Raw genomic sequence first — 16,294 nt, 5'->3', positions numbered from 1 at the left:
TGCAGTTGGCAAGCAGAAGGGATAAAAATTATATACAGTGTGTGTTTGTGCTGTCAGGGGTGTGAGGCTACACATCTAGAAGCTATTTTTCCCCATCATTTTTGATGGGTACTTCCTCTAGTTTTCAGTACATCATCATTTAAGAAGCATTACTAAAGCTAAGTCCTTTCTCGTTATTTACGGAGCAATATGGAGATGCTGTTTTGAGATGAAAGGTTCAGTCAAATGTCCAGCATGAGTAAGAGTAATCAAGCACTGGAAGAAGAGGCGGTGGGATCTCAGTCATTGAAAATTTTAAACAGCATGTCAGACAGACAATAGTCCGGGATGATCTAGGTATAGAGGATCCTACCTTAAAGCAGAAGAAGGGACTAGTTGACTTCTTGACATCCCTTTCTGCTCTTTTTTTTGTGACTTTGTTAACTAGGCTGTACCTTTAGCCACATTATACAAAAACAAATATGAAGTATGGTATATGTAAAAACTACTACCACAGACAATGTAAACATAAAAAATATTCATTTTAATATGCAGTGAGCATAGTCCTTAGAAACACAGTTCACATTCCCCTTCTCCCCCCATATTTAGCTGGTAACAGTACACTGTAATAAAGGAAGGCTTCACCAACTCATGAACCAAATGCCTGCACAGGTATACAAGTATCTCTCGCTTTATTCTAATTCTCTATATATTATCTTCAAAATGTATAAGACACTTAGAAAAAAAAAAAAAAAGGAACCGCTTTAAAGAGATATTAAGAAGTGCATTTTTCCCAGTGTGGCAGGTACATCAAACCCCCTCCCCCAAAACAGGATCTTTTTCCAAAACCATGTCCAGCGCTTTGCTCACACCACCCCTTCAGCTGAAGGCGATTGATATGTAGTCAGGAGAGTTTTTCGAACTTGAGTTTATTCCCTTTGGATTCTAAGCAGTCTCTGTGGATATTTACTGCTGTTTTCTCTTGTCATTGTTGCCATAGGTTGAGCCCTTGCTTATTTCAGTCACGCCTATCATCCGTCGAACACCAACTGAAGCTGCAAATGTGCACACAGAGGACAAAAAAAAACAAAAAACCAAACATCATTATATCATATCTTCACAAATATCACTAGCCAGGGGCAAACATAAAGCCAAATGTACTGTAATTTTCTCAAATACCACAAATAGGAGAAACTGCTTAGTTCTCTGGATTATATGAAGCCCAGTTTACACTACAAACATATTACTGAAGTTTAATTATTGAAAGCTAGAAGCAAGTAGGCAAATATTAATGGCGAGCAACCTACCGCATTACAAATTTATCCATTTTAGATAACTTAACTACCAGACAGAAAAAAGAAACTTGAATATTTGCTTTTTGTAAAATGTCATTTTCTAAATTTTAAATCAATATGCAATAGCTGTCTAGAAGGTATGAATGTGGCAATAATTTCTTAGTGCAAGCGTAGGAGGAAAAATAACTTAAAAAAATGATTTCCCAACATATATGAGATATCTTGTTCTAGATAAAGCTAGACCCAAATAGTTAATTATGTCAAGCTGATGGAACTCTGGTTTTGCCCCATTGCATCTGTGCACTAGAAGGCCCGTTTCCATTTCATCTGGCTAGACCAGTCCATTGAGTACTTACAGGAGGCAGAGCACAAAGACTTTCTCTGTGACATCATTTTCACTATGTATATGCAGTGCAGTACACAGAAACTCCAATATACTCTGCTTCTACCACATGGTGGTGTGCAGTAGGATTTTCAGAGTTTTTTTTATTATGCAGCCTAAGGCCAGGTTAATGCCTCTTAGTAGTTCCAAATCATAAGTTAATTAGACAAGCAGAATCGAGAGACAAGTTGTTTTCAGTTACAGTGCCCTTCTCTGGTTGTTTCTGATGTTCTGCAAAATGTCTTGCAGTAAAACCTTTAAAAAGCAGCTAAAAACATACTTATTTAAACAAGCTTTCCTGTGATGTTCTTACAGAACTATTTGCAGATGTAACCTGTACTGAAAAATTTCTCAAAAGAAACTTGCTGTTTGCAATGCTGGTAAAAATGTGTATTGTATTGTTTTTGTGTATTAACTTTTATTATGAATGTTTTATTGGAAGCTGCTTAGAACTTGTACAGCGAGCCCAGTACTGAGGTTAGAACCTGGGGGTGTGATTTCTCTCAATTTACACACACAACTCCCCCCCAAGAAGGGGTCAACTTCTTTACAGCTAATCTGTGTTCTGGATAGGATCTTTTACGCGCTCCTCATGCCTGCCCTCCTGTTGCTTTAAGCAAAGCTCATAAAAAAAAAAAAAAGCATCAAAAGCAGTGACTTGGCATCTGATTTGGTGACATCTATCAAGCAGCAATATTCACATTGGTTTGTGATCATCTTTCCTTCCGTGGGGTAAGTGTGCTGGGCAGTGGGGCCCTCCCAGTGTCCCTGCAGCTTCAGGAGTGCTCGCATAGGAGGATTTGCAGGCTTCCATTGGTTCTAGCACCCCTCCCCAGGCAGTCAAGCAGGCCTCTTCGGTGTATCTGTGGCCTGTGTCTTTGTTGGGGCTTCTAGTGCACTGTTTTTGGGAGGAGTGGTGGCTATTTTGACCCAACTTCCCAGGGATTTTTCTTTCCCCTTTGCACACTTGTTTGGGCTCAGCTAGGGACACTGGGAATCCCCAGTTCTGGATCATGTGCAAGACATTCTAGACAGAGATGCTTTATCTCAACCTTGTGATTCTGGTGAAATTTCACCAGAAGTTTTTGTTGTTGTTTTGTTTCTTTGCAACACAGATGCTTGATCTCAAGTACAAATCTCCCCAGAGCTGTTTTCCTGTCAGGCTGAGGCTTCATTTCTTCTCAAAAGTGCCAAAGGGGCTTTAAATCTGCTTTTGCCAGTTGTGAGGGACCTTCCAGTGGATCCTGAGTGCCGGGTGGACATCTTGAGCTGTGCTTCAATGGAGGAAGGTAAGATCTCCTTGGACACAGAAGATGACATGGACTTCTATTTTTTTTTTTGCAAGGATGTAATTGTGGCCCTGATAGATCAGGTAGTCTTTGTGCCTCTGGTTAGTGGTTCCAGTTGTGGAAGAGGCGCTAATTTGGGATCTGCAGGTCCTCCAGGGCTTTTCTCCTACATTCTGAGGTTGAGGAGATGGGTCTTAGCCGAATGGGAGTCCAGATGAAAGTGGACTCAAGTGTGTGTGGAATATTCTCAGGTTGTATTCTTTACCTCCAGATGTAGTGCAGTACTTGTTTCAATTACCTCGTTGTGTGGTCACAGCAATCACTAGAATGGACTTCCCCAAGATTGTAATATTGAACGTCCATTGAAACATATGCTTACTTCTGCAGCGCTAATCATTCAGATTTTGATTTGTAATGGCTTTACGATCAGGGCCCTCGTACACTGGCTTTGGCAGCTCCTGCATAGTGAGGATGAAGCTAGAATGGAATCTGCAGTGGCCTTTTTGTCAGACTCCTTTTATGGTCTCCCAAGGGTCTTATCAGGGTTGGTTGCAACTTTGCTGGCTGTGAGACAGTTTCTTTGGCTTTGAAACTAGTCTGCAGGTTCCTGGTCAATATCTTGCCTGGACAAGTTCCCTTTTATAGGCAAGCTGCCTTTTGGGGAAGATTTGGAACAACTAGTCAAGAATTTGGGGAATCTTAAGCCCCAAAAACTCAGTGGATAAGCTGGGGAAACAATCTTTTTCTTATTTCTTTCAAGGATCTTGGGGTTTGAAAGAAAGGGGTCAGTCCTTTCACAGTTTCAGAAGACTGAAGTTAGACTTGGCTTCCAGGTCAGGAACTGCTTGCTCTTGTCAATGAAGCTTGACAGGTCCATTCACTGGTATTGCCTGTAGGCGATTGCTTACAGTAGTTTTACCAAGAATGGACCGGAGCCTCTTCAAATCAGTGGGGCATGGATGTAATTCATCTAGGGTATGCCCTTGGACTTCATGCCCCTATTTCTGACTCCATTATGATTTATCCCTATGCCTTGGATGTCGCCTCCCTCCCATGTATATAGTACTTTAGCAACGTTCTCCCCTTCTTTATTTCCTACTCCCAGTTAAGGCAACCTTTGTTATAATGTAACTTTATGCTCCTTAAATTGTCTCTTGTTGATTGGTTGGTTATAGTTACTGCTTAGTTCGATGTAAACCGAGTTGATTTGATTTGTATCAAGAAAGTCGGTATATAAAAGCCGTTAATAAATAAATAAATAAATACATGCTGCTGCAACTTCAGCTGTTAAAGGCAGTAGTGTCCATTCCCTATGAGGAGGAGGGGGGGGGGGGGGCTTGGGTGTTATTCAGTTTATTTAACGAGGAGGTAACCATTTGAAGGAGGTAACCAACAGTCTCAAGATTTTGCATTTCAGGATGAAAACTCTTTGTTCAGTCCTCCTTGCTATACCATCAGGGCATATTCCTTGCCTCCCTGGACCTCTCCAAGGCTTACTTTCATATTCCCATTAGACAAGATGATAAAAAATATCTCCATTTTTGTATCCTGCAGGATTATTTTCAGTTCAGGGCACTTCCATTTGGCCTAGCAATGGCTCCACAACTTTAACAAAGTAATTGTAGTAGTGGCAGTTTTCTTGTGGTGAGGAGTCTTAGTTCACCCCTACCTGGACAACTGGTTGATAAGAGCAAAGTCTTGTGAAGCAGATGTTCAGGTATTCAATAGAATTGTCCATGTTTTAGAAAGCTTGGATTGGGTGGTCAATTTTGCAAAGAGCAACTTTACTCCTTCTCAGTCCCCAGAGTACCTAGGGGCTCACTTCAGCAAGAAATTAGATCATGTATGTTCAATGTCGAAAAGGGCGTTGTTTTGATGGGTGCGAGGTTTTCAGGCTCGATCAAGCCCGAGGTCTGGCATTTTCTCTAGCTTCTGGATCTCATGGCAGCAGCTCTGGATCTAGTCCACTGGGCCAGGGCTCACCTGTGCCTTTGCTGTCCTCTTGCCTGACTCACTGGTTGCCTCACACTCAAGACTACGAGGTACACCTCCTCTTGCCTGTCTCAGAGAAGGACAATTTCTGTAGTGGATGCTCCCATGGAACCTGATGTGGATTATCAATCTGTCGTTCTCTTCCTGGATTCTGGTAACAATCGCCAGTTTATATGGTTGGGGGGCTCATTGTTTGGGTCTGATGGTCCAGGGATTCTGGACTCTGAAAGAAGCAACCAGGTCAGGGCAATCAGACTGTCTCTCTGCCCTTTTCTTTCCTAGCAAAAAGGGGAGGCAGTCACGGTGTTGTCTAACAATGCGACAGAGATTACATGGACAGACAGGACAGAACCAGAAGTTGGGGAAGGTTGGAGGAGACATATCTGCTCTCCCCGTGGGTGGAAGGGAACCTGGAGTTGCTGTTTGCGGTCCACATTGTAGGTCAGGAAAACGTGCAGGCAAATTTTCTCAATAGGAATCTTCCTTATCTGGGTACATAGGAGTTAAGTCAAGATGCTTTCTGTCACATGGTTTGCCAGTGGGTATTGCTTCACATGGATCTCATGGCTATATGCAAGAATGCTAAGATCCCTCAGTTCTTCAGTCATCGTGGGGAGTTCAAATCTGAGGGTTCAAATACTCTGGCTCAGCTTTGACCAGCAATAACCCTATTTTGTCTTTCCTCCTTGGCTTCTGATAGGTGGAGTCTTGTGCAGGATCAAAAATGTGAGCAACTGTGTGATTCTTGTAGCTCTGGATTGGCCGTAGATACCGTGTTATGCTGAGCTGATCAGACTGAAGATCACGCCCCTTCAGTAACATCTGGAGGTGTGAGGGCTCTTGGAATAGAGATCAATACTCATGGATGATCCTTTTCTGTTCTCTTACAGCCTGGCTCTTGAAAGGCCTCGTTTAAAAAGAAAGGGTGTCTCCTCTGGTGATTTCGTCTTTGTTGAAGGTTCGGAAGTCCTCCACTTCTTTGGCTTACATTTCAAAACCTTTTACAAAGCTCAGTCTGTTTCTTCTTGGAGCTCTGATCCTCCCTAGGATTGGAGAAGGATCTGTATTTGAATTTTTTTGAAAGTTTGGGCTGTGGCTACTTCTTTTTAAATGGGCAAGATTTAGGAGGTTTCGCTAGCAGCCCATTTGGATATTGTTTATTTTCTTTGGGGAGTTAAGAGAGTGTCCTCCTTTCAGGCCTTTGTTGAGTCAGTGGATCCTCAATTTAGTATTGAATACATTGATCTCAGTCCCCTCGAGCTCCTGAAACATGCTTCTTTGAAGGATCTTACCCTGAAAGTTGTTTTCTGGGTAGTGTTTTGTTCAGCCCACCGTATTTCAGAGATTCAGACTGTCTTGTAGGGATCATTTTTTGATTATTTCTACTGATTCAATATAATTTCACCCTGAACCCTCCTTTTTCTCTAAAGTGGTGTCATCATTCCATTTGATCCAGTCAGTCTCTGTCTGTCAGGTGGTGAACATGTCTCTTAGGGGTGAATTTTAAAAGTGTTGCTCATGTTAAAAGACACATATATGTGAATATATGGGCCATGTACGAGTAACGCATATTTTAAAAGCCGCAAATTAAGCATGTATATAAGCGGGTGCGAGCAAAAGAAAAAGGGGTGGAGTTAGGGTTTGTTGGGGCAGGCCCAAAAGTTACATGTGTAAATCCGTATTTTAATTCTGGCGGCTGCAGCACACAGTAGCTTATAAGCTGCATATATTTACTGCTGTTCCTGACGAGGTGTAAGTCTGCAAAAATCTCTTTTGAGGCCTAAGACAACAGGGTGAGGGATCTGGGGGAACTGGGGGGATGCAGACTGAAGAACCAGAAAGATCTAGATGACCTTGATATTGACTAATTGGTAAAACTGGGAATGTCCTTCATGCGAGCATGTTTTAAAATCCACTTACCTGCATGCGTTAAAGCAGACAAAGTCCTAAGGAAGATACACGAAGTAAGTTAGCTCGAATAATGGCTTAAAATTAGCAGCGCAACTGTACGCGTGATTTAAAATTCCAGCGTATGTCTGCTTATGCGCACATACGCATATGTATGTGCATCCGTGTGCTCATTTTAAAGTTACTGTCCCTGGTTTCTGGATGTATGTCAAGTTCTCTTCTGTTATTTGGAGGAGACTATTTCTTTTTGTAAAAGTGACAAATTGTTTGTCTTGTTTGGGAGTCCATGGAAAGGTAGAGTGGCCTCTGAGGTTACCATATAATAGAGATATGATCTCTTTGGCTTATCTACCTGATAGCCTGAGCTTGTTTGCATACTTTTTACTAGAGGCGAAGGCAGCTGCTGTGATGCCAGAAGAGATTTGCAAAGCAGCTACTTGGTCGTCGTCATTGCATTTCTTTGGAAACTCCGCCTGGATGTTTTTTCTAGAGGAGATGCAGCTTATGTGCTGTTGTCTTTTAGAGTGGCCCTCATTTCTTCCCTCCCTCATTAGTTGAGCTTTGGTACTTCCTACCTGTAAAGTCTCATTAGACTGGTGTAGCAGGATGAAATGGAAGGAGAAATTTTCTCTCTTTGAATCCTGCTACATCAGTCCAGGACACTCCCGGGAAGCAGGGTTGGCTTGATTTGGTTACAGTTTGCTGAAAGTTAAGTCTTCGTCTTGTATATTGCCTTCTCTGACTTCTCAGTTTTTTGTTCACAGGAGAGAGGGCATTGGGGGATAGCTTTCTTCATGCATGTTTATTGTTTTTTCCTTTTGACTATTACTGCAATTTGTTCTCAGTGCTCTGTCAGAGGTTTATTGGAGTTTCTCTGTGCTGTACCACATATACATGGTGGAGATTATGTCACAGAGAAAGTTTTTGTGTCTCCATCTGGTAGGGGGACATAACCCACTTGTAAGGACTCATTGAATTAGTATAGCAGGATTCATGGAAAGAAAATTAACAAGTAAGAAAATTTCTCCTTTTCTTAGAATGGCGGAATGCTATGTGCATAACTTCAATGGGTCAAAGCCAAACTAATTCAGCTCCAGGTATTATACTGCTGACTGCCTTCTGATTTCCCTAGGAGGTCATATCAGTGTACAGATAAGGAAACCAGATTTGCATGAATGTTCATTGTTTCAGCAAATTTACCCTAAGGGGATTTGAATGTATTAAACCATATCACTCTCCCTTCGCCTCTCTGAAAAAAGCTGGATTATGAATCACTGACATCAATTTTACAGAAGCATTTCTGCAATTTACCTTGATAGTAAAACATATCTGTATGCCAGCATTTGAAAGCCCTATAAAGGGAGATCCATGTGAGAGGGCAGACAATATTGTAAAGAGGACTATCATTAACTTTTTAAAAAATATTACTGTAAATTACATTCATATCCTGCCTCATAAGCCTGGTCTTTTAGTGTTTTTGTACACAAAAGTGCCTGCAGTGAAATCTCAACTCCAGAGTTAGAACTACATTATTACCGTGACATTGAAAACCCACTTTCAACTTTTACAGTACTATTCAAAATCAATTTCAGGCATCATGTACAGAAATAGAAAAATTTTGAAACAGATGTTTTCAACAACACAGTCATTTATGGGAAGTGATTACTTTATTTATTTACACAAATGATCTGAACAAAAAAACAACCACTCTTCATTGTGGTTGGAGAAGGAAACTTTAAAATGAAGATGTGGAAAATGCTAACATTTTAGTTAAAAAAAAGAGAGTTGATTCCATCCTAAAGAGGGAGAGTTGGCACATCTGCAACAAACAGAGGAAATCCACAGGCTGCTTTAGAAATCTCTTCATGTTTTATCTAAGACTGGGTCTTGGGTTTGAGTTCTACAGTTGACAGATAATTTTTTCACACCAAGTCCACTCCACATACAACTCAGAAATGTAAAAAAGCAAGCAAGCATACTTACTTTATATCCTAGAGGTGATTTTTAAGAATTTTGCAGATACAAAAATAGAAATTTTACAGCACAGATGATACGCTGTATACAGGCATAGTTTTCTATTGAGCAAGCAACGTTTTTCCCCATGGAAGTCAAGTTCAATCCTTCCTTCTTATATTAATAAATTAAATGCACATGGTAGTGTTTCCTTTCGATTATATGGCAGATTTGGTTTTGCTATAAGTTTGGATAATACCTAGTACCAGGGCTGGTTCTTCCATTAGGTGAACTAGGGCAGCAAACTCACAAAACCTCCGGGTGCTTTTAATGGATGGCACTTTTAATGCATGGCACCACAAGAAAAAAAGAGAATAGATGCTGGGTAGATGTGGGGACTTGGCAGTGGACATAAAGAAAGCTGGGTGAGGAAGTTGTAGAGAAGAGGGTGCTGGGCAGATGATGGTGGCATGGAGAGAGAGAGAGAGAGAGGATTCTAGGAAGGTAAGGGGTGGAGTGAGAGAGGATACTGGGGTGATGCTGGTATACTGAGCACGGAATGAAGGGGAGACAAAGGAGGATGCTGTGGGGAATAGAAGAAGAGAGAACAGATGCTGGGAGGGACCAAATAGACACTAGGCAATATGGATAGGGGCAGAGTAAGGGGGATGCAGAATTTGGCAGATAGTGAGAGGAGCAAGAGAAGTGGATGCTGAGTGGGATGAGAGAGAGGGGGATGCTGTGCGACAGCTGCCACTGATAGGTAGGTATGTAAGGGGGAGGGCACAAGGTTGAAGGTTCATTTGCGATGACCAATATCCTTGCACCTGCCCTGCCTGGCACTATACCCATATCTCTGTGCAAGTAGAGACATCCCACATAGGAAAGGTCTTTTAGAGGATTATGTGCCATAAAGAGGACAATACTTTGATGTGCTGTCTTCTGAACCGCGCCAAGTTAAAAAAAAAAAATCACAAATGCCAGATCCTTCGAAGGGAAACCGCTAGTGGAAAGCTACAGATCTCCTGTTCAAGAATATCATACCAATTCAGTTATAACAGTAAAGGGAAAGTTATATCATGCTATGATGTTTCATGGAACTCAAAAACATGGCATTGCATTTAATACCACTAGGCATTAGTTTTCTATTTATTGATTGATACAGCAAGATGGTGTTAACAAATTGATTGTATCATCATTACTTTTATCTGCATTTAAAAGATTTAATTATTGCTGCATAGACTGGTGCTATCATCATTAAGGACATCATTAAGAAAAAAAATACAGTCAAAACTCTAAAGCAGAGGCCCCCGGATCTGGTCCTGGAGAGTCATAAGCCACTCTTGTTTTCAAGATTTTCACAATGCATATGCACGGAGTATGTCTACATTCAATGGAAGTAAGGTATGGAAATAGATCTTGTGTATATTCATTGTAGAAATTCTGATAATCACACTGATTTATGGCTCTCTAGGACCCCTGCTTTAAAGCAACAATAGCCATTCATAGAATGTAGCTTGAGTCTGTGCAAACAAGTAGAACATCCTGCATTGGTGGATAAACAAGGTAAGGGGCTTTTTGCAGAAAGTCAAATACTTGTCATGTACAACCACAATTTAGTGGTAGGTGCAGTTTAGAAACAATGCACATTGGACAACTGCAATTTCAATAGATACATGGGAGGAAAATACCTTCATTTCATATGCAAAGTACATGCTGCATTCAGTGTAGGGCTTCTGCATGCATATTCATACCTCTCCATCTGCTATTTTTACAGGACCAAATAGCAGATGAGTGGGGTTTGGCAAATGAGAACTGCACAACTGCAATTTAAAGATATGCATAACAGAAATACCTTGGGCCAGATGTGCTAAAGGGTGTCTTCCCTATTAGATCAATAGGAAAATGCTTACTTCATCTGGTGCCTGGTCTTCCTATGCAATGTACATGCGGAGTGCTGTGCAGGGCAGTGGCATGCATATTCATAACTCTCAGTCTCATACTGTTCTATGACTGATTGACCTTGGCATGTAGAAAGCTTTGAAAACAGTAATTACTGGGGAGCATTTAATGCAATAGAATGTCAAAACATTGGCATTACAAATGTTTGCACAGATTAAAGGATGATGACCAATATCAATCATTCAATATGCAAAACTAGTCTCCATTTGAATGGCAACCAAAATAGTGAACAAGATCTGCATTTTGAGGATGCTGGTGGAACATTCAGAATCAAATGAAAACAACAGAATAATGATGTGTTAAGTAAATGATGAGATTTTAATATGGGAAAAGTAAAACTATGAGTAGAAGTGTCCTGAGCACTCCAGGAGAAGGACTGGACCATCTGTCAAGCACACATTGCAAGGAGACAAAAGCATAGGAAGCATGTATGAGCATAGGAGGTTGAGAGATTTTTAAGTTTAAGCAGTAAGTCATAAGTGGTAGTATCTGAATCTAGTTCTCAAAATTTCAGCTCTGTACTTTGATTTCTGGACTAGCATGCTTTACAGCTATACATTTTCAAACATTCTAACCTTTTAAACAGCTTCCCTTTTTTATATGGGGAACAGCAAAATCAGAATTGGATTACAGTATGGTAAAGTTTTTTTTTTTTTAATAGTTTCAAGCAGGTGTATGCCAACTTTGCACTGAAATTTTACAGATAAATACAATACTAAAATATAACTCTGTTTTCCTTTTATTTGAAAAAACATTTTCCTGTTGTGTGCGTATGTGTCTCAGAGAGAGGGACATGATTCTGGTGTTAGGTGGAAACTATATTCAGTTATGTTGTTAAGACTTCTCCATTTTATGTTATATTGGAGAATTTAATATTTGAAAAAAAAAAGCAGTTAGGAAGTACCAAGCTACATACAATTCTAGGGTCAGACTATTGAGAAGATCTTGGAGATGAGGATATTTAATCAAAATCAAGGGAGAAGATGTGTTTTCAGTTGAGATTCTAAAACAGAAAGAAAGGAAAGCTGAAGGAAGTATCTTGCTCTCAAAGTGACATCTAAAGGCTGAACTAAGAACTATAGGGGTAGATTTTCAAAGGGTTACGTGCGTACTATATGTGCGTAACCCCCGAAAACCTACCCCTGCGCGCGCCAAACCTATTTTGCATAGGTTCGGCAGCGCGCGCAAGCCCCGTGACGCGCATATGTCCCGGGGCTTCGAAAAAGGGGTGGTTCGGGGGTGGGGCAGTGGTCTGGGGGCATGCCCGATTCCTCTGGCACAGCGGCTGTGCTGGGGGATGGCATGCCGGCAGGCGTAACTCTGTCAAATATGGTGGGGGGGATTTAGGTAGGGCTGGGGGGTGGGAAATCGAAAAAAAAGTTCCCTCCAAGGCCGCTCCGATTTCGGAGCGGCCTTGGAGGGAACGGGGAAAGCCATCGGGGCTCTTCTTGGGCTTGGCGCATGCAAGGTGCACAAGTGTGCACCCCCTTGCACACGCTGACCCTGGATTGTATAACATGCGCGCGGCAGCGCACGCATGTTATAAAATCAGGTGTACATTTGTGCGCGCCGGGTAGCGCTCACAAATGTACCCCGGGCGTGCTTCTTTAAAAATCTGGCCCATAGCAGCTTTGAGGGAGTCATATCACTTTGCTTTAGTCTCAATAGGTCTGTCCACCAATTGATCTGTATACATGCCAGGATATGGACAAAATTACTGAAGACTAACCAAAACTGGTAGGAGCTTTGAAGTGGAAGAGAAAAGAAAATGTAACAAGAATCAAATCATTAAGAGTAAGGAAATCTATTCTAGATTGTGGGGACAGAAAAAGGGAATGCTCATGTTTCATGTTAGGGAAGAACAATCTTTGACGACTGGACAAATATTTATATTTTATTATTATACGTAAAATCACCTTAAAACACTTAATGCAATGGAAACACTGAAAGACAAAAAATGACAGCAATAAGGACTGTAGGGCTCATCTAGTCTGCTCAATTTACTTCCTCTTACAATGCCACAGACCACAGTTGATCTCTGGCTTTCCCTTACTTCTTCACAACTTTGATTCTCACTGCTTAGCCCAGTTTTTCTTGAATTTTTTTAATGTTTTTCCTTTGCTGGAAGGCTGTTCCATGCATCTTCCACTCTTAAAGTAAAACTGTAAGCAAATTAATGTTTTGGAGCCTCACATTTTAACTTCAGCTACTCTAAACAGCTTCCTAACTCCGATTCCCGTCCTCTTCCATCTTAAGGTTTAAGGTTTATTGTTGCTTATATACCTTTGTCTCAGCATAGCCTTCACAGCGGTTAACATTTCAGTAAAATACAATAAAAGAAATTACAATCAATTATAATAATAAAACAGATAAAAATTTTAAAGAAAGATACAAAAGAAATAAATTAATTAAAAAAGTAATATCTGAAGCAATCTTGTTACCAAACTCATCCATCATGTCAATCCTTAGATTTATAATGGTAAAAATGGCTCGGTAGCAGGGCATTTAAAATCTTTAAACACCAATATCTGCTCAGGAATGACACACGTCAGTAATTTAAAAAGAATCTCCATCATTTTGTTTTAATTACTCACAGAGGTACTGCTAATTTTAGAGAGCTACAATAATTAAATTATATATAGTATGGTTGTTCTAAATTCAGCTAATGCTTCCTGTGTTTTCTTAGTCATTATTAAAACTATTATTAATAATTACTTCTTTTACAGCTATGTGATGTAGTCTGCTCTAAGGAGGAAACAAATTCAGACAAAAATATATATTTCCTACAACATTCATCAAGAATGCACTATACTACTGGCCCCTCCCCCAGAGATAGGGAAAGACAAGATGGCGGAAGAAGCTGGCAGAATACCCTTATATTTTCCTACATACAACCGGAGGGTCCACTGAGATAGATCAGGCCACACCCATCCTTAGAGAAGATTTCAGATCTACAATCAGAGGCAAGTGTTAATAAGAATTATTCAGGTTTATATTACTAAAGAGGATGTCCAGCATCAGATCTCTAGGGTATGTTAGCATTTAAGACACATGCCTACAATTTGGGACAGTCACTAACTTTTATGTATCTACCCTGAAATTCTTGGTTAGTGAATCTAAATGAACTATTAAGATGCGAGCCGAGTATACTACAATTCTGCATTTATTAAGAGAATTATTACAAGGTGGTAATTCACACCTAGTGTCCCAGAATCAGATACTGGAGAAAGATATTAATCAGCTGGGATCTGAAGTAGAGGGAATGGTAAACACCAGGAGAGAGATGGGAAGCAATTAGCTGAGGAGAATCAGAATCTGATCATGAAAATGAATACTCTAGAGGGACAGCTATCAGATTTTCAAAAGCAAATCATTGAAAAGGAAAGGCATACCTCTGAAGGGTACTCAAGGGACACAGATAAATTACTAGAATTTAAAGAAGGGATTCAGATATTAGAAAGGATCATAAAAATGCAGCAAGAAACCATAAGTACAGGGGAAGACCCAGATTAAACATTATAACAAATTAAATCTCTAAAGACCCAGTTCACACAAGCCCAGTTAAAACTGGCAGTCAGACAGTCACGAAAGAGTAGCCCAGTCAGAGTTTCAAGTTTCAGAGCGAGGCAGCCAAGTATAAAAGTTAAAGCAGCAAAGAGATGAGCTCTTATCTTCCCAAGAGGCTTGCAGCATTGAAATGGAGTGATACAGACCTAGAAATGAAGCACTAGCTCAAGAACTTAATGAGATCAAAATACATGTGAAAGCTCACAAAGAAAGACAGTCCTCTGCAGAGAAACAAAGCAAACAACTTACTGCTCTGCTCATTCAGCTACAGGGAAACTTGTTTCAAAGTAAGAATGAGATAGAGGAGCTGCAGAAAGCAAAATCACAATTAGAACTAGAGAAACGAAGCTATCAGCCAATTTACAAGAATCTCAATATCAACTAAAGGTGGCCCAAAACACGATTGATCTATTGAAAGAAAAGACAGCTACTGTTGTGCCATATCCAGTCACCATAAAGCAGAGCATACATGAATCAAAGTATCCCTGTGCAACTCAGAAGTCATCATTCCCCCACACTTCAATGAAGGCAACAGTGGGGAGGGGGAGTATAAAGCCCAGCAGTGGGATGGGGCTCTAAGGAAAGCCCAGGAACAAAAATAAAAATGTAGATTATGGAGTGAGGCCAAGGTTTAGATTCCAGACACAGCCGCAGACTCTCCCCAGTGCAAAGGCACAGGACATACATCTCTTCCCCCCACCCCTTTCACAGCCTGGGAGGAAGAGTGAGGGGTGCCCCTCCCATTTTCCCAGGAGGGCTAGCCAACCCACAAAGGGGGGTGGAATCTAAAGCAACACCCATTCTGACTTTACCAGCAGCAGACATTAGAGGGAGCTCCAAACATAAAAAAACAAATCTAACTCTTGGACATTAGTTGATCCCTTAAAAAAAATAAAAAAATAAAAAAATAAATAAATTCTGGTTCAGATATTTTGAAGCATTTGGAAAGGTTGCATGAAGCTTTTGGTGCATTAGGCATTCGTTTTGAAAATGACCAGGTAGTTCTCTTCCCTTGAAGCTTTAGTGAAGAAGTTCAACAGTATATAGCTAACATACCCCCAGAGGGGTCTTTAGACACATTTGAGTCCGCCTCAAAGGGCACTTTGGGGCTTATGCCAATAATGTCATGCACGACAGGCTGCCTACAACATAACGTGACCCAGAGGAGAGTCTCTGAGCCTTTAGCCATCGCCTAAGGATAAACTTTCTTCTACAGGGAGCCTTGCCCTATGGAGGCTGATCTAGTTACATTATGGAATCTCTTTTATGAGGCTCTTTCCCCCACTCTTTGATCTCATTTATATTTCCACAGAGAGGCTTCCCTTAGGGTTCCTAGTAGAGAAGGCAGAGACTTTATATGTCACTTGCCACAAAACAAATGCCAAGAGAGAGCAGAATACAGATAAGAGAGAAAGGAAGCAGGTGTTTACCATAGTTCAGAGTTCAGATATAAGCCTTGAAATTAATTCTCTATCTCCTTATTTCAACTCTGACCGGCCCAGGACGCTTCCTCCCCAGGAGCAATCTACAGAGAAGGGCGACCAAAATGATAAAGGGGATGGAATAGCTCCCCTATGAGGAAAGGCTGAAGAGGTTAGGGCTGTTCAGCTTGGAGAAGAGACGGCTGGGGGGGGGGGGGGGGGGATGATAGAGGTCTTTAAGATCATGAGAAGTCTTGAACGAGTAGATGTGAAATGGTTATTTACACTTTCAGATAATAGAAGGACTAGGGGGCACTACATAAAGTTAGCAAGTAGCACATTTAAGACTAATTGGAGAAAATTATTTTTCACTCAATGCACAATGAAGCTCTGGAATTTGTTGCCAGAGGATGTGGTTAGTGCAGTTAGTGTAGCTGGGTTCAAAAAAGGTTTGGATAAGTTCTTGGAGGGGAAGTCCATTAATGGCTATTAATCAATTATACTTAGGGAATAGCCACTGCTATTAATTGCATCAGTACCATGGGT

The 16,294-nt window shown here is 40.8% G+C and overlaps 1 protein-coding gene across 13 annotated transcripts in view; it reads right to left on the bottom strand.

The window, feature by feature from the left end:
* Positions 1-502: 502 nt before the first annotated feature.
* The window catches only part of AGPAT4 (1-acylglycerol-3-phosphate O-acyltransferase 4), a 502,489-nt gene continuing 486,697 nt past the window's right edge, over positions 503-16,294 (bottom strand). For all 13 annotated transcript variants that reach the window (XM_029594136.1, XM_029594144.1, XM_029594145.1 and 10 more), the window contains one exon: positions 503-1,034. In XM_029594136.1, the coding sequence (XP_029449996.1) occupies positions 946-1,034 (89 nt within the window). In that variant the 3' untranslated portion in view covers positions 503-945. The remainder of the gene's footprint in view (positions 1,035-16,294) is intronic.

This window comes from Rhinatrema bivittatum, chromosome 3 (assembly GCF_901001135.1).
Source record: "Rhinatrema bivittatum chromosome 3, aRhiBiv1.1, whole genome shotgun sequence".
Taxonomy (NCBI): domain Eukaryota; kingdom Metazoa; phylum Chordata; class Amphibia; order Gymnophiona; family Rhinatrematidae; genus Rhinatrema; species Rhinatrema bivittatum.
The sequence above is the reverse complement of the archived record's forward strand: the minus strand, read 5'-3'. Positions and strand labels throughout refer to the sequence as shown.